A 22,880-nucleotide genomic window follows, 5' to 3' on the forward strand; every position below is an offset into this window, starting at 1 on the left:
CCCACCAAGCAAAAAGATATATATATGTATACCTTTATACCTATTTCGCAGCTTCCAGGTGTATGTATATGCGTAGATATATTACACACACGCATGCCCAGAAGCTGCAAAATCGCCAAGTAAAGCCAACGGTCGGTTTCTAAGTCACCTGACAGTAGGAGCCCTTTGTGCTCCCGTTGCACTAATTCCCAAGTCTGAGGCAATTCCCCAGCCCAGTCGCCAGCAGCTGAGCCGGCAGCAGCCCGTGCCAACCCCCCAGGACGGCTGCGCTGGGAGCGGTGCCGGGGGTAGCGATCGGGAGGGCAAGACGAGTGAACCCTGACTCTGATGGAGCCGAAGGTCGTCGTGGGCTGCCCTGGCCGGGTGTGGGCTGAGCATCCTCCCAGGGCAACGCCGTGGGAGTGCCTGTGCCCGCGGCTACCAGGGCAGAGCACGGCCCAGCGGCTGCGGTTCCCTTCCACGGGGGTCCGCGGATCGGCGTTATGGCCGTGGTCAGCCGTCTTCATTCGGCACTTGCTAATGCCGGGCGGGGAGGAGATGGGGCTCCCCCCCGGACAGCCGTGAGCATCTGCGAGCGGTGGTGCCCGACACCCCGACACCGCCCGCGGTGCTGTTCCCTGCCGTTAGGCCAAGTCCTGTGCGCGTATTCCATCGCTGAGCCCCGACCTCTCCTGCACAGAGCGCGCAGCCCAGCCCGCCCCCCCGGTACCTGGCACCGCCGCTCCTGGGGTTTATGCTGACGCTCCCTAATCACCCTTTCAGCAGAAAAAAAAGCTCTTTTCAATTTGGAAGTCAGCGCTGCTGAGGGATGAAGTAGCCATTAAAGAGGACATTGCAGGAGCCTCCAGTCTCTCAGGATCGCTTTGCCTAACCTAGAAGCAGCTGATGAAAAATCAGCTCTCTTATACGTGTTTTTTTTTTTTTTTCTTCATTAGCACAGCTATCTTGCTTCTCCTCTCGCTGATATTCAGCTTCCCTTGCACTTTGCAGAACTGGAGCAATTGCACCGCTCCCCACAAAGCACTGCCCAAGCCAGCCGCGCGCAGAGAAGCACAAGAGTGTTCTCACCGCCGTACCCGGCTGCCCACGCGACCTGCAGCCGCGCAGCTCGGCACGGCCCGATCCAGGACCCCGTCCCTCCGCTGCAGCCTGCCGTGGCACCTTCCAAACTGCTTCTAGTTGCCAATCTGAAACCAGCTTCGTTTTCTTTATCCCAAACTTGCACCACAAGCAAGACCCAAAGGTGTTCAACACCTCGCCCCTGGATTCTTTTAAAACCAAAGCCTGAAGCCGAACGCTCCCGCGCGGGCGTGCTGCCCAAAGCCGGGCTATGGCAGAGCAGAGCCAAAGGCAGCCAAGCCCGGCCGCTGCAGAAACCTCCCACGGGGACGGGATGGGCCAGGGAAAGGTGCACGGGAGCGGGCAGCCCCTGCTGCAGGAAGGATGCGGGTTTTAGCGGGCAGCCCCGCTCGATGCCCATGGCAGGAGCCGCGCAAACCTCACTGAAAGCACCCGGGTCACTGAAACCTTTAATAAAGGACATTTATAGCCACCCCCCCACACACTGAAGACCATAGAGCACGAACTTACTTTGTGAAGGGAAGGGACGCACCACGCTGCTTCTGCTCTTTGTAGCTCTAAGGAAGATGTATTTTAAATTTCATTTTAAATCTTTCCAGTTTCCTTCTCCAGGGAGCAGGCGAGCATGCCATGGTGGTATTGCCCTGTCCCGGTGCCAGGGGCCCAGCACACCAAGCAGGGGACAGCAAAAGTTATGGGGACGCAAAGCCCCCAGGAGCCCAGCTTTGCACGCTGGTTTAACACAGCTCTTCTTTCCTGGCGTAAACCAAAGGTGACATTTTCCCTGCCTGCGCAGCCGGGAGTTTGAGCTAACACAACCGTCCCCGCAGCACCGGCGACTTCGCCAGATTGCGCTGGGTTAACGAGCGCGGGAGATGAATGCCTGATTCATTGAAAACACAGCTTGCAACTCAGCGACGTTGTTAAAAATACACCGAGGTACCAAAACAGCGTGCGGGGAGGGACGACATTTCCCCTGACTAGGCTTTTCCAAGCAGAGGGCACATCCATTTCCCGAGGAAGCGCGGGGTCTTGGCGGTGTTTGACGGGCAGCGATGCGGGGAGCACCGCTCCGAGACGCCGGCATCCGTGGCAGCATCCGCGTACCGGCAGCCTCCAGGAGCGGCTGCAGCTGCTAAACGCCAGCAAAGAACCGGGCAGCATGTGCTAACGGCCCTGGAGGGGAAAAGCTGGGAAGGAGGCGTTAGCCCAGCGCCCGCTGAGGCCAGGAGCCCGCAGCCGGCCGGGAATGGCACCTTCCCGCTGGTCGGAGCGACACGAGCAGCGGGACCCAAACGGGCAGCACAGCCGCAGAGTTGTCACCGAGCCCTCTGCCGCCTGGCAGGTCTTCACCAAGAAAATCGAGTTCTCCTTTTCTCTTGCTAGTGGAGAGAGTTGCACACACACTGCGCCTGCTCCTTCATCATCCTCCTCCATCAGCCTCAGGCTCGGAGCCGCAGTCCCCAGTGTCGTAGGGATTTTGCCTGGCAGGCAGTGCCCCAGCTGAGCAGGCATCAGGTCCGCAGGCGAGGGAGTTATTTCAGCTGCACAGAGACCTGGAAAATCTGTGCTCCACTGCTCGCGCCTCCTCCCAGCCTGCAGCAAAGAGCGGAGCCTCTGCCTGGGCAGCAGTTACCGGGTCCCTGTGACTCGGGGGCACGAAGCGCGCTCACATTCTCTTCGGTGACTAATTCCCATTCCCATCTCCCTTCCCTCCAGCAGATGCACTGCTCCTTATCTGCGGCTCCAGCCCCGGCTGGAGGCTGGGGACCAAGCGTGGCTCCCTGTGTCCCACACATTTATAAATGGAGAGAAAAAACACAACCAAAATCCACCACCCAGCTTGTTGTCTAAAGCATGGGAGAAACTCTACTCAGAAAAGATACTTTGATTCTGGACCCAACTGCAATGCTGAATAAGCCCAAGTTAATTATTTTGCTAGAAACAAGTGGTTAAACAAGACGGGTGCTTATGGGCTACCGGTCAGTGCAGGGACGTGGGGACCGGCCACCACGAGCACAGCCTGGATCCAGCCCTATGGCTGCAAGAGCCTTCCGTTCCCCAAAGCTGGGGGGATAAAAGCATTTTGCTTGTTAGCCACTTTGCTGTGAGCAAAGTTATGGGCAAAACCAAGGAAAATGCTAGGGAGAGATGTATCAGATTGGAACGATGGGTAAGAAGAGCTTGTTACGTGTCTGAGGAGCCAGGGTTTGACATGCCCAAGAAAGGCCAAGGCAGCAATTTTTGACTTCAAGAGCTCTTTGGTTCAGCATCAGGAAGTCAAGAAGTGACAAAAAGGGAAAAGAGGGGACTAACGCATTCTGCAGAAATACAGATGGGTGATGAGAGCAACGAGAGGCATCTGGGATAAAGCCTGACAGTAAAAATGCAGGGGAAAAAAATCACAGTTTTTCAACTCTTGGGAACAAAGGAGGGAAAATCCATTCCCAGGGGATTTTTGCTTGTAATGTGGCCATGTAAGAAGACTAGATTGTGTCTGAAACGTTAATTTTGGTTAAAAAGACAAGAACCTAAGGTTTAAAATTTAGATAAATATTTGGCAGTGAAAAGTGAGAATAATCTGACTGTGCAGCAATTCTAAACCCATTTAACTCCTTCTCAGGAAGGACGTTTGATGGGAATAACATCCTAAACCATTGCTGGCTACCTGCAATCTGAAATCATTCTTCGAATGATGAAGAAAGACGACTTACAAGTGGGCTAGAAAGTTTTCCCCTCGTTACCTGTTTTGCTTTTAAAAGCCTTATTCAAGCTACCCTGCAACCTTCCCAACTGCCCCATGCAGCAGCAGCGCCCCAGGGCATGCATGGGTGTCACTTCATCAACGTAAATCTGCATATAACAGCATAATACAAGAATATCTCTATAAAAGTAAACCTGGAACTTGCTACAGGTCGGGGTTTCACGGGCTCTCCCTGAGCTTGCAGAGACGGGCACACGGTGGCTCAGGCTGAGCAGGAAAAGGGGCACAAAGGACAAAGCCACAACAGCCTAACATGGTTTTTTTTCCTGTTTTCTAACACACAACAGCTTGGCTCACCTTGCAAAATCCAACCCGGCAGAGATGTGGGTGCAGCCCAGGTGTAGGGTGCCATTCCTCTGCCGCAGGGACAGCCCCTTCTGGCCGTCCGCAGCGATTGCCCTGCTCACCGGAGCCGCCAGCTCCTCCTGTCAGACACGCTCCACTCTTTCTTCCTATTAGGAAGTTTCCGCAGTATTTAACCAAAGCTTTTTACTTCCTCTATTCCGCTCCGTTATGCCGTTAGGAAAGCCTTTTCCCTGGAGCAGCTATCTGCAAGCCTCTTCCAGATCTCCTCTGCTTACGCCAGCTTTTTAAGTAACACTAAACCATTTCTGCTGAAAAAAGTCTTTCCCTGTGATGCTGCTGTCCCAATTAACCCACGGGGTACAAGGGGGGTGGCCAATTCTAATCCCATGGTCGTTAAGGGCTCGCCTCACCAAGCTGAGGAAAACCTTTTCACGTGAAGTTGCACGCAGATGAGCAGCACAGTCCTTGCCTTAACCCAGCAATGCCCAGCCTAGCCCCCCCCGAACCACAGGGTACGGCAGCGAGGAGTGCCAACGACCCGAAAAATTCCCCGGTCCTCATCTTGCCTCCTGCACTCACCCAATGCCTCCCTAACGGCTTTTATGGTAACTTTTAGTTTAATTATTTCCTCTGAAGTGCTGACAGTGCAGTCAGAGCTGAACAAGACCAAAAGGAATATATCATTTTTATTATAAATATATGCGCATATATATATGCGCAGCCCTGCCCCGTGCTCTCCTGCCTGCTCTTCGGAGCCGGGTTGCGGGCAGCCCGGCGGGGCTGAGCCGGCTGTCCCGGCAGCAGAGTCCCGCTGTCCGGCCTGGGGAAGAGGCGAGTTCCAGGAGGGATGTGAACGGGGGGGTGGGATGAGCCTGGAGCAGAGAGCTGCCGGAGGAGCGGGCGCGGGGATCCCGGGGAGCCGTGAGAAATGAGAGGAAAGCCGGAGAGCAGCGGGGCCGTGGGGGCTCTGAGAGGACGAGGCTTGGCTCTGGCAGAAGGTATCCAGAGAGAGGATTTGGTTAAAAAAACCCACCACGGTGACATTTTTATGGCTAGCCACTGATGATGCAACACGTAACTGCACAGCCCCGCACCCCTCACGACACCCCCAGACCTCGCACCCCTCCAGCGAGGCGCCTGGGTGAGCAGAGGGGAAGGTCCCCGTTTTGTGGCTGAGCACCTCGGTCTCCCCTGGGACGAGCAGCAGCCGAACCCACCCCAAGCCGGGCTCCGTGCGCCCAGGCGGCTGCAGGACGGGGCTTTAATTAAGTGCCTAACTCCGCTCCTGCATTTGAAGCCCCACGTTTGCATGGGTGCCGAGTACCTCCCACAGGCTTTGGGGTAGAGGGGGCCCCCACAACCGTGCACAGAGACCCCCGCGTCCTCCCACACCGCTGGTGGGGCTCCCATCGCCAGCAGCAGAGCATCACCACAGGCCACGTCTGCCGCCGGCACCGTGCGGGCAGCGGCACGGCACACCGGTGCCCGGTCGGGTCTGGGGGATTTTCAGAGCTGACAGACTCTTTAATTAAAGGAAAAGGGGGAGAAGGCGGGGGAGAAAATGTGTCTACAAAGCAGCCCGTGCCATATGGCAGGAATGGTATTTGTCTCCTGTAGTACAGGGCAGAAAGTGATTGTAATTACTCACTTTTAATTAACTCTAGAGTAGGGGAATCGGTAAGAGAGCCTGTCAACGGCAGCAAACGCTGCAGCGCTGGAGGCAGCCGTTACACCGGGCTGCAGGGAACCACGAGCAGCCGCCGAGCTCAGCCCCCGTGCCCAGGCAGCACTGAGCACCCCTCAGTCACTGCTGGCAGATGCTTCCCCCATCCCTCCAGAGCCACATCCAGCAAGGGGGGGCCCCCAAAACCACACAGACCCAGCTCCCCAGGTACCCTGACAGGAGAGAGCACTTACCCCAGCACCCAGCCCTGGTGCAGAGCAAACCCATTCCCCTCACCCTTCAAGAAGCAGTGGGGAAGAGTAATTCCCTTCTTTAAGACAACCCTCACCATTAACCTTCCAGCCCACCACGCACAGCATCACCCGGGTACCAGATGCTTCCCATCGCACACAGCTGGAAGTGCACAGCAGCCTGAGGCCCCTCACAAGCCCCCTGCACAAGGGCTGAGCCAGCACCCACTGCCCTCCCGGCAGGGATTTATGGTCTGAGCCACCTGTGCTGCATAATCAACTCATTAACCCACAAGTGGTTCCTCCTATTGTCAAAGGAAAAAGCAATTATAAGACAATACATCCTGGTTATCCAGGTGGGAGATTTGCTTCGCTGCTACCCTTCGTCGCTCGGAGGGGAGAGAGTTTGGGTTTGGTCACTGCCATTAACACACACCCAAATCAGCCCAAATCTTCCCTTCCCGGTGCCGGGCAGGGCTGCGGGGCTGCCGCACCATCAGGCATCTGAACCTGCAGTGGCCTCTGCCTCCGTAACCCTACCGGGTCCCCGCTGGTTTGCAGAAGGGGACGTGGCTCCTGTTCAATCCAAACCCATCTGCCTCCACGTACGAGGTAAACTTCGCCCGGTGTCTGACACCAGGCTGAGCTTACCTGCTGCACTGTGCTTTAGCGAAGCTAAAGCTGATCCCGGCCAGGATCCCAGCCGGGCTCAGCTCTGGGTGCTGACAGTTCCCCCCACCCTGCATCCAGCCAGCCTGGAAATACCCCCAAAACAGCCTCGTGTTTGGTGGAGGCTGAAAGCAAAGAGTTTAAGATTTTAAAGCACTAAGTGACAGTTGGGCTGCTTGGAAGACGAAGCTGCCGAGCGGCTTTACTTCAGTCTGAGGTGCACTGAGCAAACTCTGCTTTAAGCTTTAATGCTTCCAGTATTCCCATCTGTACCACGGGATCAGGAGAACTATCCTATCTGCCTGTCTATCCACCCATCTATCTATCCAGCTATCTGCCTATTGATCTATCCATCTATCCATCCATCTATCCATCTATCCATCTATCTATCCATCCATCTATGTGCCTATCCATCTATCCATCTATCCATCCATCTATCCATCTATCCATCTATCTATCCGTCCATCTATGTGCCTATCCATCTATCCATCTATCTATCCATCTATGCATTTATCCATCTCTCCATCTACCTATCTATCAGGAATGAGAGAGAGAAAGTGTGAGAGATTTTTCTAAGGAAAAACATAAGTTTTAAATAAAATCTCTGCAATAACACATACAATGACTAAAACATTTTCGACTCCACACCCACAGAAGAATCATCAGGCTCAGAAGAGCTCTACAGAAATCAGATAATCTGGTTTTTGCTTGTTCCAACCCCAGTTTCATTGCTCTGTGTTGGTGGTTTTGCTCACAGAAGCCAACCTCTACCAGAAATGCAAAACTGAGGGGACGGATCCTGTGTGGGCTGGTCCTGCCAAAGTGGCCCCGGTGGCTGGTGACCCCCAGGACCCCATTTCACAAGTCCTGGGGGCTTCCAGGGAGGGACAGTGGGTGGGGGTCCCGGCTCCACGGGGGCATCGCTCGCCCTCCATGCGGGGCACCGCCGGCCCCCGGTGCCCACGCCGCAGTGCCCATGGCCATGCCAACCTCGGCGCGAGGGAGGCGTGAGGGGGAGGCAAAACGCGGTGCTCCCCAGGCATTTCTAAGAATTCCAGCGTGCGAAAAACATGCAGAGAGCAATAAATGGGGAGAAGTAGGCGGGAGGGGAGAGAGGGGCTTTGAACGGAGCAGAGGGAATCGGGAAGGGCACAAAGCCAGCCCCTGGGAGAGGCTTCGGCATCTTCAGGTGCAGAGACCTGCCCGCAGGTGTCCTGATGGATGTCCTCCACCTCCACCACCAGAAAGGAGGGTCGGGGCACCCCGGGCACGGCGCAGCCCTGCTCGCACGCCTGCGCGCACCCTCATGAGTGGGGGGTGAGCCCCGGGGCGGTGATACAGCCCCCCCACCCATCCAATTAAGCAAGACTGGGGAAACCACGACAAGGTTTTCCTGCATATAAACTGCAGATAGTTTGGCTTATTGCTACAAAAACGTAAAAAAAAAAAAGTCACTGTTCCCGAAGCTGGTGGTGGGAAAACAACGTTGCTTAGAAACATCCCCATTAGTGCTCCAGAACTGTTCCTTTCTGCACAGAAAATGAATAAAATATGTAATCTGTTCCCTGAAAAAAAGAGGGCTGTTTCAAGTAACAACAAAAACCTGACGAAAGCAGAGACCCTTTCCAATTGCCCTCTCCCGCTGCAGCACACCCGACGTCCTTCGCCTTCGGAGCCTTCGCGCTTCTGCCTGCTTCGTGCCATACGAAACCCTCACCGGTTCGGCTGCTTCCCACGTTAATGAACCCTCCTTATCACACCCCGCTGCTCTCCCCCTCCAAACACCGGAGCGAGCCGCCCTGCACCCCCTCAGCAAAGGGAGCTGGTGGCGACTGCAGACCCCGACCCCATCCCCTGCATTAAACTGGGCAGTGAGGGGCAGCTGTGGCTCCCCGAACTTCCCCGCTTGTAGCCAGCAAGGCGGGGTGGGACCCCCCATCCCTGCCCCGCGGGGAAGGGGCTGTCCCTCACACCAGGAGAACACCTGCGGGGTCCCCAGGACACGGGGTGCCCCCAGCGCGAGGCGGCAGGGAGGGGAGGGGACAGGCAGGAGAGCGGCCATCCCCCTCCCGCCCCGTCCAGCTCTCCTCTCCACCGTCACTGAGCCTTTCCGAGCCTTCCTGGTGCAAAACCATCGGAAGTTTGGGGTGACACGTCTCCCGGGCGCTCCCGGAGCTGCGACGTTGGAGAGACCTGCCCCTCCAGCACCCACCACATCGCAGGGCTTTTGCTCCTCTGAACTTCTCCCAAGACACACAGGCAGACATCTCCTCGGCCTGGCGATGCCGAGCCAGAGAGCAGCGAGGGTACAGCCGGGGCGTAGCAAAGACACGCCGCGTTCCTGAGTGCTCCGCAGAAACACACCCTCTCCCCGCTCCTGACAAGTTTCCGGGTGACCCGTCAGCATCTGCTCGGGCTCTGGAGCTCCCTGCCTCCCTGGGGCAAGATGCAAACTGCTTCACCGAAGGGTGCTCAGCTCCTCCCAACATCTCAGAGCCATGGAGATGCTTTCTGTCACGATTCATCGGGCTGCAACAGCCCCCCGTGCGGGCTAGTCTTGCTGCGAACTGAGGGTGCGGCAACATGGAGGTGTTAATTCTCTTCTGTAATTAACTGGGGTGGTTTCCTGCTTTTAAGGCTGGATTTCATTTTGCCTCATCAGCTCAAGAAGACCTGCAGGTTTTAGACAAGCAGAGGCTGCCCCTCAGCAGGCTCCGATGGCAGGAGCTTGTCTCTAAGTGGTGTGGGTGGGAAGAGAGAAAAATAATGGTTTCTGCCTCCCATTTTGCGAACAAAACACTTCACAACACGCACAGCAGTTTCCACTAAATTACCGCCCGTATTAGCAGTAATTGCAGTGATGCAGAATCGTAGCTTTCCCCTGTTTTATGTATTTTAAACCCATTTACTCGTGCAGAGATAACAAAGTGAGGAAGGTCCGCGTGCCGCTGGGACACCTGCGCACCCCCCGCACCCCCAACAAGCCTGGGGTACGGCAGGCGCAAACCGCTGTCCCCCGCTTCGTTTGGGTAACGCTACAAAAATGGGCGCAATCACCAGCCGCCTTCGCTGCTTTCTGCTGATGCTTTCAACCCCCTTTCCAGTCAGCATCGCGTTCCGCCTGGAAGAGGGTTTATTGCAGGGTGGGGTTTGCAGCTTAGTCCTTGGAAAGCAGGAATGGTGATTTTTAACCAGAGTCCTACCCAGTATCTTTCCTTACTCTAATACAAACTGCCTTCCTGTTTGTCCCTCAGAAATATGCCCCGTCTCTAAATGGAAGTTCTTTCCCCCTAATACGAGTTGAAAGACCACCCGAGCCGCCCCACCCAGGCACGTCGGGCCAGCACGGAGGCTGCGAGGGGGGGCGGGGGGCGGCTGCGGGGTTTCCTCTGGGAAAACCACCCGGCAGAGACACCCCCGGCAAGTCGGACCCAAGGTGCCAGGCTGTCCCCACGCCCAACAGCCCATGGCCACGGGACCTTCGGATGCTCAGACCAAGGCACCGCATCCGAGCAAAGGCTCCCTGCGTGGGCAAGAGTCAAGGAGAGCTTCAAGCTGTAAAGCTGCGGCAAAGACAGATACTCCTGGCTCTGATGAAGTACTGACATTTATGCAAAGCATCAAATCTCAGGAAATTTTTAACTCTATTTTCAAATGATAAGAAGCACAGACGACCATGCAAAGCTGTAGCAGAAGCTGGACCACCGTAGATGGCCCAACAGATACTTGAGTGAGCCGAAAACACAGATTTATTTCCTTGGTTGAGCACATACATTCTTAAATTTGCTTTAACATTCAATCTTACGCTTGCAGTGTTTGGCTGCGCTTATGTTTGCTGCTTTGTAATCTCTTCTACCTAAGATGTTATAAAAATAAAATAGGGTTTGATTTGAATGATGCACGTCTGCGGTAGCATGGTGAAGGTGCACCAAGAGGAACGCTGCTTTTCTAAGCTATTTCAGAGTGGAAGTGATGGATGACACCGTCCCAGACGCTCTTCTGAGCATCCTCCTTCCCCTCCAGGTTTCTGCAGCGATGTGGCCGGCGGTGGCTGCCGTGTGGTCCCCGCCGCAGTAAATTGGGGTTTGAGAGGAGTCGGTGACTATCTCCACCACTGCAGCGGCGATGTGAAGTATTAGGTCAATGACACAAAATAGGAAAAAAACCCCATTACTAGCGAATAGCTGCAGAGGCAAAACAGGACAGTATTGATCAGCTGAGAAACAACAGCAGCGAAGCCCAGCGGTGGGTCCTGGGCGACGGAAACCCCGGCTCGGTGGCCAGAGGGGCAGCCAGCCCAGGCGCAGACGCTGCGAGGGGACGAGCAGGTGCCTAAAGGGCACCTGGCCCCCATTTCTTGGCTCTCTTCGCACTTTCCAACTCACCGCCCCTACCCGTAGGGCCACCGGCTGCGTAGGAGGTCTCTTCGGCTGAAATTCCCCAGAATTTTTTTTGGCTGCATCCTCAGAAAAGTTGCAGATGACGCATTAAAATGTAGATTAAGGCAAAATAGATGGGCCGCAGCCAAGCGCAGGGGCTGCCGCGCGTGGCTCTGGCAGACATGCCGGCGTGCTCAGCCTCCCCGCGTGGGATCCGTGCCATGAATGAGGCTCCCGCATGCGACGCTCCTGCCCACTCCCTCCCTCCTGCCCAAGCTCCCGGCCAGCCCGGCCCGCAGGCATTCTGCCGGGCGGCTGGCTGCCGGCACCGGAGCGGAGCCGCTCGACGCCCCGGGCTGCAGCCGGCCCCCGGGGACGCACGCCGCCCGGGCGGCCTCTTGCCGGAACAGAAACGGTGGCAGGGAGTTTGCTGCCATGTCAGCGGCTGCGTATCTCTATTCGCAGAGCTGCCCCGGCGGGGAGCGCGGGGTGGGGGAGCCGGAGCGGGGGCAGCGCTGGCGCTGGCGTTCCCAGGGGAATCGTTCTGCCGGGGGGGCCCCGATTCCAGCAACCGCATCCTGGAACGGTGCACAGCCCACGGCTCTCCTGCCCCCACCACGTTTCGTCAGCCGTGGGACCCGAGGACGAAGGAGAGGAAGAGAAAAAATACCTGTCATTCTGCAGTGATGCTTTTAAAGTGCAGAATTTCAAATGTCTGAGGGAATAATGTTACCTTGTAAAAAAAAATCTTGCAATTCCTAAAGGATTTGAATGAATCGAGTTATTTCCAGAAATAAGAGAGGACCAGGGAGCTCTCCATCGCATCTGTGCAGGGGTTAATCCACTGCTTCCCCCAGTCACCCCTCAGTGGTACCCAACCCCGCCGTGCTGCGGATCTCCGAGGGCTGCACAGAGACCCGGCAAACCTGGAACCTGTGCCTGGCCCTGTGACGATGCCCAGGTGGATTCCACTTTATTCATGTAGGAAATTAGTAACCAAATCATACCTGTGCGTAGGGTGCTGACTACACTGTCACTAGTCAGCACGTCCCATAGGGCCGTAAATAATAGATGCCAGTTGCTCTCATTTCGGTACTACTTCAAACTGAAAGAGGCAAAATAAAAAATTTAAAACCCCGTCACTGTTTTTCCCTTCCCCATCCGTTGACCCACCTTGGAAAGTATTAGTCACCAAGCTGAGGTGTTGGAATGAGCTGAAACTGGAAAACACGTATTTTCTCCACAGGCGAATTCTGAGAAAATCACCAGACTAACGAACGGGAAGGGATGTGAGCAGCGCGGGACAAACGCTGGGCGCTCAGCGCAGCCGTAAGCAGGTCTGCCCCGTCTGCGGCCGGGAGCATCCCGCAGCAGGGTCGCCCCGGGGGGGAAGCCTTTCGCTTTGGGGGGCAGTTTGTTCTTGCATGAATATTCAGGTAAAAGCTATTTGCATGAACTATTCTAAAAATAAGCAGGCTGAGGCAGGGAGACCACCGTGAAAACTAACTGAATTTTTTGTTTCAATCGCTGTGTGGGACTTGTGCCCCTTCAGAGAGAAAGGACATTTTTGACCGATTTTAAGCACTTCTGAAATTGGTCGCAGCACAGTTTTGCAGCCGGTGCAGCTGAAGCTGTGACCAGGCAGCGCTTGGTTTTCGTGGCAAATGTAATGCCAAGAGGAAAATACAGGTATGCCATAAAAGTTTTATAACTTCATACCCAAAATATTTCTAAAGCAGCTTGTTGTTAACGTACAGGGCACATTTTTTATGATGACTGACACAACCCCTTCGCAAGCAGCGCGCGAGCTGGGCGGACGCGCGGGCAATCCTGACAGCCTCAGCCCGGCTATCACCTCCCCCCTGCCCTTCCTGTGCAAGGAGGCCATCTCATTTTCCGAACCTGAGGGTCTCCAGATGCATTGCGTCCAGCTGAATTTAAGCTGCCGGCAGGCCCTGCAATGGACTCTCACGCCGCTGTCGCGTGCTTTAAGCAAAAACTAGGCATCAAACACGCAGGAGCTTTCCTCTTTGGGAGCTGCTACGGGCAAGGCACCAGGACCTCGCCAGGGTGCCACGTACAAAGGGCCTCCAGGAACTTCAGGACCTTATTTTTCAATACGCTGCTTCTGCATCTCAAGCCCTGTGTCGCATTGATTATTTCTGTTTGTTCCCTGAGCAGAGCTTTGCCAGAAAATAGCCCCCAAAACTCTTTACCGTGGTGCCTGCAGAGCCCTTACTGAGCACCCAGCCACCCCGGGCAAGGCATCTCGGACACCAGGCGCTGCTCCCCACTCCCCCCGCCTGCCAGGGGGTTTTACTGGGCTACAAAAGTAGTGCGAGAAACATTTCTAATACATTCGGATACCGTGAGGAGCAAGTCTCGGTTTGCTGAAGGGACGATGCTGCATCTCCCACCAGGGATGCTCTGCGGGGAGCAGCGGGGGCGTCGCTGCAGGACGGCAGTGCTGCGTGTCCCACCAGCGCCCGGAGGGACCCGGCAGACGGGGCACAGCCTGCCCCAAAGGCTGCCATCCCTCCTGCACGCCCAGGGCCACCTCGCTCTCACGGGGCGGCTGTATTCCTTCATCCTCTGCCTCCGCCGCAGGGGTATGCAGCGAGCACTACGGCGGAGGGCACGGATAGAGGGCAGCTTCTGATCAGCTCTAAAACGGGTTTGTTCAGGAGCAAACACCTCTGAGCCCCTCCAGGGCTCCCTCCAAACACGGCTCCCACTCCTGCAGAGTGACGGGGAGCATCGCCTGGACCACCCCCAAGAACAGGGGTGGGATGAGGGACGTGGAAGCCAAATCCCTCTGTGCATTAGCAAGATCCATCCAGACTATCCACTGACTTTACATCAGGTGTCTACCCACCACCAAGCACTGCCAGAACTTGGTTTGTTGGATATTTTCCAAATACTGAAACACGTGGAAGTTTTGCTGGAGCAGGAGCTGTAGGAACAGCTCGACGGAGCCGTCCCCCTCCTGCCACGCTGCTCAGCACGCGCTGAGCCCCAGGCAAAGGGGAGATGTCCCCTTGTAGCAGGGAAAGCGTCACCCCAGCTTTAACCTCTGGGCTCACACCGAGTCGCATGCAGAGCGTCTTCTTTCCTTACTGAGAATTAATTTCTTAACAAACATGTTCTACAGATGGCATTTTATAATGTTAGTCTAAAATAAAGATAAGCGTGCTCAAAATTCAAATTGGATTTTGCCAAAGCAGCCATGCTAAAATAATACATTTTAAATATCTTAAGCTGTGCACTTCACAAGTAATTAAATTAGCAGTGTTTCTGCATTACATCTTTTCTTCCGTCCATTTAAGCATTAGATTAATGTTGTCATGCAGATTTTAAATGGAAAATATCACGCTGCGGGGAATGGTTCGGGACGAGCAGAGCGGAGCAGGGTGAGTTTCAGCAGCCGGTCGGCCGGGAACCTGCTTCAGCCACCGCCACGAGCCAGGGAGCCGCCACATGTGGCCTCATGCCAGGGGACAGCCACCAGCCGCCACTGCCCCGGGAGAGCGCACCCCGGGCCCGGGCGGCACAGGGAGCAGCAGTGCGGTGGCAGCCACCCACCGGTGACGGGGACAGCGCCCAGGCTGCCCCGTGCCCTGCGCGGCTCGGCCGCTGGCGCGCTTCGAGAGGCTGTGCAGCTCATCACCAGAATACGATTGCATTATTTAAAAGCTTCCTTAAAATATCATTTTGCTTCTGCTTAACAAAACCGACATGAAAAGCGTGCTCTTTAAAACACCATTTGTCCTTGCACTCAATCTTGTTCTCCTTAGCTCATCGCTCTCTCTTGGGATTAAAATGGGGGGTGGGAATCAACGGCAGACGGAGCCCCGGCTTGTTGCTGTACCTTCCCCAGTGCCCCCCAGTACCACCAGCACTGCAGGACAGCGTTCCTGTCCCCAGCGTGACGCAGAGGCTGGGACAAGCAATCCAGCATCCCCAGACCTTGCTCCATGGGGAGCAGAGGACACGGCGCTGGGGGATGAGAAAGACCTTGGGTGCCGGGGAGGTGGGGACTGTCACGGCGTAGCGGGGCCGAGATGGTGCCAAGGGCTGACACCCGTCCTCTGCACAACGGTGGCCGCTCTGCGCTGACGCACACGCCAGCACTGCCCTGCCTGGAGGAGATATAATTATCCTCACTGGAGGATATATAATTAAGCTGGTGGACAGATGTTTTCAAAATGCCTAATAAGTTAGAATCATTTTTATGAAGAATATTAGAATACTTAGATATAACACTCAAAATCCATTTTTCAATCAACTAAAGTTGATATAGGAGGTTCTTGGCCTGGTTGGGTCTCCGGGGAGAGAGGGGAGAAGGAGAAACCCCGAGGGGAAGAAATCCCTTTGTGCAGCCCGGGGAGCGGGGCAGCCACGGCAGCGCTGGGCATCGCTCCCCCGGCAGCAAAGCCCCCAGCGCAGAGCTGGGAAGCAGCCACGCTCAGCGGGCAGGCACCTCGGGGCAGTCTGCTTCAAAAAAAAGATGACTTTGCTCTATCTGAACCTGGAAGAGGAGATACATTTTCAGTGCCTACACTCAGCAAGACATCTGCAAAGTCTTCATTTACCGACAACACGAAAGCCAGGGAGCGAGCATACCTTTGACTAGCGCCATGCACCACCATATCTTTAGAGTTTGCACGGTGAGTAAATGTGTATTCAAATCTAAAGCTCACTTTGCTGGTTTTAACATCGCAATGTTAAACATGGCTTTTGCATCAATGGAATGAGATGAGAAAACTCCAGACCACACCGAACCCGCAGCCTTACTCGGCAGCTGCAAACTCCTGGAGAGCCATCAGGCATTTGAGAGCAGCACAAATCAGCACAGATTTTGTTTACTCAACTGGTTCCTTTTTCTCCTTCTTTGAGTTACTCCTGCCTCTTTGTAGCCATTACAAGCTACAGTCCTGGGGGAAAATGCGTTGCGAATTCAGTGTAAATCCATTCTGTTCACTGGATTGGTCTTAATTTACAGCAATAAAATGAAGATGAGACGATGAGCCATAAAAATCAACCTGATGTGGAGAGCTACTGAAATAATACGCAATTTTATATCAAAATAATTGTGCCATTTGCATGTGAGTGCTTAAAACTACTCATAATTGCAGCAAGACTTAAATAAACCATGGATTCCTAAATCTTTGAGGTAGTTATTATGGTTAATGCTTGTAGTATGATGCAAGGAAAAAGAAGACACAAGTCCTGAAATACTGCAAAGAAATTTGTCTTCCAAACTAACCTTGCAGCCCAAACTGACCCGTGTGTTTTTCCCAAACCTGGCGGGTTGGAAGTTTGCTTTTGACTCCTGTAAGCCCACGCTTGCACGGGCGGTACAGGGCTCTGCATACAGGGCGTGCTTTGCAATGCAATTCTAGCGTTAATAACACCACGCTTCTACTAAGAAATTTGCACTTTAATAAAAGCAGTGCAATTTTTGCTTCTAGCCCACGGGTCGCCCAGGGTATGTTCAAGGGAGTGGAAGAAACCGCCGGGATCACGGAGGTGAAAGTCATTTCCCTGATGGTAATCGCATGTCTGAGACATGGCTCTGGGTCTCTGCGGGGCTCCGACCCCCCCAGGCAGCGGTTCCTCCTGCTCTGCAAGCGCTCGACAGCTCTGCCGGAACCTCTCCGGGGAGGGGGAATGGCTACGGGATGTTTCCCAGGAGCAGGTCTGCATTTCTCCCTTCCCAGATGACCCTGGGGGGGAAGGTGCTCCGGAGCATCGCTCCCCTCCGGGCTGGGACCTGCAACCCGCAAGGACTAGTAAGGTTTGAGTCAACCATAGGATTGAGAGTTTATGTCTCTTACATACCTTAATTATGTTTGCCAGTGGATATTTATTTTAGGCAGGGATGAGGAATTCTTTGTGCCGTAGTATTTTTATTGTGCCTTTTAATGTCTGTAATTGGTGTGCAGAGCCAACGGAGCACTGCTCTGACCCTGGCTAAGTCAAGCACGCGGCCGCCTTTCCAGGAGGGGGAAGAGAGACTCCCACCGGAGAAACACACCCACCGCTGCGATGCAATGCATTAGCAGCTCTTTATTAACGCGCTTCGACAAGAACCCACAATTTCAGGCACACAGTGAAAAAAAAAGCCTTCAAACTGCAGAGGAGTTTTTAGCCGGCAGGATGTAATGACCTCCGCTGGAGTGTGGCCAGGCCACTGCCTCCGTGCCACCGGGGACGCTGGAAGGTCCCCCAGCCTGCAGCCTGGCAAGCAGCAGCACCCAGGCAGCGAGCCAGAAAAAATCCCAAGTAAGAAAAGGATTGACCCGGTCACCCTGCACCGGGCTTGCTGTAAGCACAGGCACCGACGGTTTCGAGATGTACCCGTTGCTCCGGCAGAAGGAGCGGACAGGCAGCAGCACCGCACGTCCGGCCAGCTTGGTCTCCTCCAGACCCTGCGTGTGCATTTGGGTTCATGCCGGTGCTTTGCCCTCCAGAGCAGCGGCTGGTGCTGAGCAGGTAGCTGAGCACTGCACCATGGATGCCGGGGAGAGCTCAGCACCTCCCGGGCGGCCGGGAAAGGTCTTTGGTTGCTAAAGCTGCTCCAGACCTTGCAAAATGCGACACGCAATCCTTGCACGTCCAGTGCTCAGCGACTGCAACGAGCACCATTTCCCCTCCGGCGCCGGCGGCAGGGCAGGTCCCCACGCAGACCTGACCGAGCAGGGACGAGCTTCCAGGCTGGCCCCCCCGCAGGGGCTGCAGTTACCGCTGCCTCCTTACAGCCCTGCTAGCCATTACTGACACCCATCCTCAGGGACCTCTGCGGCGCGGGCAGGAGCCCCAGCGTTGCGGTGGCAGGGGCACGGTGGCCATGAGTGGCTTGTGAGACAGGGCTGGGCATCCCACATCGGGCGGGAGGGATGGGTTTCCCCTCTGGGGGACGGTGCCCTTGCCCCAGGCTCCATGCCGGCCGCAGGGTGAGCACGGACTATTGACTCCACCAGCTTGCCTTTGCAGTTAAAAAATTTTTTGTTTAGGTGTGCGGTGGAGTTAATGGTCAAAGCTGCCGCCATCAATTATTTATGAACACAAATAGATAGTTGAGCTTTGTAAATTGGGTCCCTCGTGCCCATACGCAGGCAGAGCTCTCATAAAGGGCTATTTTTGAACTGCTGACGGCCCCGAATCGGCAGCGCAGCGGATGGAGCCGGAGCTGAGCCCCGAGCCCCATGTGGCTGAGCTCCCTGCCCTGGCACGGAGCAGGCTCGCGGGGAGCCGGGATGCTCCAGGGCCAGGCTTTGCCCTGCTGCGTGCGTGGTGGCAAGGCTGCCAGTGCGAGCTGGCACGAGGCTGGTACAAGTCTCAGTTTGAGAAGTTGTTCTTTGTGGTAGCCGTGGCACATCCCAAATAGCCCCGCGCACCAGGATTGGGGCTGGATCCACTTTACTGACAGCTTGAATTGGGCTGACAATAAATTAAAAAAAAATATGGCAAATTAGGAGAGAGAAGAACCCAGGCTGTGACCTTCTGATGGTCCAAAGCAGGTGAAGACCCAGCCTGCCAGCCCTCCTCCCACGCTGCGCAAAAATGCATCCTTTGTTTTCAGCAGCGGTGCGGCAGATTGCAATTTTCCAAGCCAAGCACTGCAACTACATCATTTTCAAGGAAAGACTTGAAGTGATCCCAAATATTCTCCCCGAGCATCTGGGCAGGCTCACCAGTGGGACCGATCTGGAGCGTTAAAAGGGATAAAAGGGAACAGCCCCGCTCCCCGTTTGCCTCCTGCGGGCAGGCGGCAGCGGAGGCTGTCAGCGACAGCAGAGGTGACGTCTGGGGAGGTCCCATCTGGCTGATGCCACAATCCGACAGGGAGGCGGCGAAACGGGATTTAGTGAAGGAAAAGCAGAGGTTTGCTCACGCGAACGCCGCGGGAACGCACCTGAGTCCTAATATTTGCAGATGTTCCCCGACGAACATATTTATTCCCGTAAACTTTGCCTTTTACATTCCAGTTGGGTTTCTGAGCTGGAACGGGTCCAGAAACACGTCGTTTGACAAAAAGCCCCCCCAGCTGGCTCCTCTCCCGCCCCCACCCCTGTCACGGGCTGTCTCTCCCTTTCACATCATCCCGCTGGCACGGGGAGCACCGGGCAGCCGGGCAGGCAGCGCCGGGGCCGGGAAGCGTCCTGGGAGCGGTGCGGGAGCCCCGGGGCAGCGCTTCGGGTCTGCGGGGGGAGCAGCTATCCATATTTTCGGCGTAAAACAAGGGGCAGCTTAGCCAGCGTGCCATTTTAAGCAGCACAGGCTGTATAGCTTAGCGTCAGGGGCGTAATTCAAGCAGAAAATTAATTGGGAAGGGCTTCAGCTTCAATCGTAAGGGAGCTGAGGACTTTACAGGATTACGTTACAGCCGTTGGGAAAAGCCTTTGGCTTCTCCGGGCGCTGGATTTCCCTCGGACTGAGGAACCAGGCCCAGAGATGACCACAAAATACCGGCTCCGTCGCCGTTGGTAGGCGTCTTCCCTAACTAAAGGTTATCTCAATTCAGCAGCATCGCAGCTGAGCCTGGAGGTTTACTCAGCTCTTCCTCCAAATTCCCCTTCACTTCGTCTCTTGGGGGAGAAATCAGCTCCAGATATGGAGAGATTTGGGAGCAGAAACAGGGATTAGTCATAAAGATAAAACACCGGCCTTGTCACAAACGAGATGCTATTCCTGATGTAATTCCCCAGGTCTCGGGCAGCCGAGGCGGGGGTGCGTCAGGGCTGTGCTGAACTCCGCAGGAGAATTCAGCCCTCCGTACTGAAGCCTTATCCAGAGAGAAGCCAGAAAGGATTTACAAAGGCCCAACTTCGGAGGCTGCAGGAGCGTTTGTGTCATGTGGGCAGCAAAGAATTGCAATTACCCGGCGTGTTGGTACACTGATAGCACCGGGCGCCTGCGGGAAATCAGCAGAGATAACTGCTGACAATTAGTACACAGTGTCCGCAAGCCTAACGAGCAGAAGCCACGAGCTGGTAACAGGTCATGTCTCTGCATGACACGATCAAAGACACGTCTCCCACAGATGTGCTTACGGGGGAAACTGAGGCAGGGAGGTGCAGGGAGGTGCAACGGCTTGGACAGGGCTGCAGGAGGGGAGCGGGCTCGCAGAGAGCTCCCAGCTGGCGCCGCTCCACCGGCCCCTACTCCGCCGGGAGGCCATGGGCATCTGGTTAAAGGACAAGTTATATTGATTTTGAGAGTTGCCTCTCTTCGGGCAGGACCCGCTGCCATCCCCCAAACACCACCCTCCCCGCAGCCAGGGACCGCCGCCCGCCCGGGACCCCCCCGAGCGCTGAGCCTGCCCCGCCACGCCACCCCCCAGCACCCCCTCAGGCTGGGACCTGGCTCCGGGAGATATTAATCAGCATTTCTGCTCTCGCCGCAGGCTCGCCACGGGAGAGCCGCCCGGACCGCTTCTGCTGCCGACACCGTGCCAGGGAGCAAGCGGCGGGAGCGTGCGACGCTCCTGCTAAAAGTTGGTCATGGCCAAGCCACAGGAACAAGCAGTCGGAAGGGCCGGGCTTCCACTCAGCCAAAGCCTCCGTGTTAGTTATCAGCCCTTCAAACAACTCACAGCAAATTACATCTGAGCATCCCGTTCACTCTGCTTCCACACGCCCCATCTACGCGGTTCCTGGAGAGTTAATATGGACATTTTTATAACTACATCATTGCCTAGACCAAGCCCTGTGCTGAGCTGCACGCACGCTTGAATTTCATGGAAGGGTGCTAAGGCCAGCTTGGCTTTGCATCAGTCCCGATGGCCGTAAAATCAGCGTAACTGCAAAACTGCACCCTCGCCCCGCGCCGCTCCCCCAGAGCTGGGGGTACGGCTGGCTGCGCAGAGCATCGGCCGTTCCGTGGTGGGTTGGGAACAAGCACGGCTAAAGCTGCCCCGCGCCCCTCGCCGCCCTCCCCACGCCCCCGAGACCCCTCCTGCACAGGGCTGCTCGTGGAGGCGGCAGCTCTGCCTCGGGCGAGGTGTGCAGAGCACCCCCAGGCTGTTCCCTTCTCCCAGCCCCAATAACGTCACCCATCAGTGGCTGACAGGCAAAAGCCAACCGCCAAAGTCAGAGAAATCCTTCTCATTTTCAGCGGGAGGCATGACAGAGAAGCTTATCAGCTGCCCACACCGAGCACTTCTGATCGAAGTCACAGCCGTTCATTATTTTTCCTGCCTAGGTTAGGAGGAATAGAAATCTGTAAGATGCATGAGGCGTTTTATAAGAACGCCCATGATTTTTTTTTTCTGCATTTCACCTAAAATTGGCTTTGATCTCATCTTCACTAAGTGAACCCTGTGAAAAGTCAGTAAGCGATCACCATGATGAAATGGTACCCAAGGCAGATGCTTCCTTTTGCTCCGTACAACATACTGCAAATGAACTTTTCCTGTCCAGCCTCAAACATGCTTTGCTAATTGATTTTTCTGCTCATTAGTGCCAATATAAGTTATATTGAGCCCTTAATAGAAACCACCTTAACACCACTGATGTAAATTCACAATGTTGCATATAATCTAGCCAAGTGCTTTTTGTATAAAATCACAAATACATACGCCTGCAAAAACATTAACACCCAAATGCTGTTCGGTTATGCAGAAGTTTAAAAATCTATTAATAACCTCAGTAGAGAGCTCCTCTGCAAAATCAGATGCATCCAGGCAGGCAATTCTTTAGAGGCAAAGTAAAGAGCTATTACACTGCAAGGTAACAAAGAATGATACTGTGACCATACCTATATTTCATGCCCGTTTGCTTTGCGGTGGATTCTTTTAATGAAATGTGGTGCTGAGGGGTAAATGTCCCCAAACTGCGAGCGATAATAGCCACTGTCCGAAATTTTGCCCGGGCTGCATTCACTACGTTCGGGGTAGTGGTGTTCTGCTTGCTGATGAGTCTGTCTTCACCATTTCGACTCTTCAAGTTGTGCTCTGTGCAGGCGATGGACACTTGCATCGCGCCCTCGGTACACCTTTAGCCACCGCCCAGGTGGCAGCCGGAGCCCCCGGCCGCGGGGTGCAGGCTGGGCTGCAGGCTGCCGAGGAAACCTGCCGACCTTGAACTCGCAGAAGTAGCCGAGGCAGCGGGGGTCTCCGGGAGAGCCGGGCTGCGTCCCTGCGATGCCAGGAGGAGAGAAGCCCCGAACTCGACAAAGCAATCGCAAGAGCAGATTTCAGCTCGCTCTCAGATCTCCCCTTGCAATATTTGCTGCCGCTTAGACAAAAGCATCCATCCAGTCAGGTGCTTTCGGAAACAGAAAGCTGTTCCTTCATGGTGAACCGTCAGCAGCAGCCGCCGCTCTGTCTGGATGCGGGCTTGCTTCTGGCTGCCGGTTTTAAATCAATGCAGGCATGCTGCAAGCGCCGGCTCCAGCGCCCGCTGGACCACGAGCTGCTGAGCAGGCAGCCTTGCCGGCTGAAGAACCACCGACTCGCCAGCCAGCCTCTACGGACCAGCAATACCCATTGGCTCTCCGTTGCCCAGATGCAGCAGTCCGCTACATCCCACCCGTGGCAGCCCGCCCGAGCGCCGGGGCTGGCAGCGGGCGCGGGGGGCGGCGCAGCCCCGGCTCTGCAGCGGCTCCCGGGATCGCCCCGTCAGGAGCCTGCGGGAAGCATGGGAACGGGCCTCCTTTGTGCTCAGAGGGAGGGCAGGCGCTCCAGGCAGATGCCTCCCGCAAAAATAGCTGCCGGCATCGCTAAGCAAGGAGAGGACCTCTTGCAGCGGGGAACAGTTCGATGT

At 55.4% G+C, this 22,880-nt stretch overlaps 1 protein-coding gene across 1 annotated transcript in view; it reads right to left on the reverse strand.

The window, feature by feature from the left end:
• KCNAB1 (potassium voltage-gated channel subfamily A regulatory beta subunit 1) overlaps positions 1–22,610 on the reverse strand; it is a 52,027-nt gene extending 29,417 nt beyond the window's left edge. The window contains exon 1 of the mRNA XM_075157509.1: positions 21,874–22,610. Coding sequence (XP_075013610.1) covers positions 21,874–22,094 — 221 coding nt within the window. The 5' untranslated portion in view covers positions 22,095–22,610. The remainder of the gene's footprint in view (positions 1–21,873) is intronic.
• Between the last annotated feature and the right edge of the window lie 270 nt (positions 22,611–22,880).

This window comes from Calonectris borealis, chromosome 9, assembly GCF_964195595.1.
Source record: "Calonectris borealis chromosome 9, bCalBor7.hap1.2, whole genome shotgun sequence".
Lineage (NCBI taxonomy): Eukaryota > Metazoa > Chordata > Aves > Procellariiformes > Procellariidae > Calonectris > Calonectris borealis.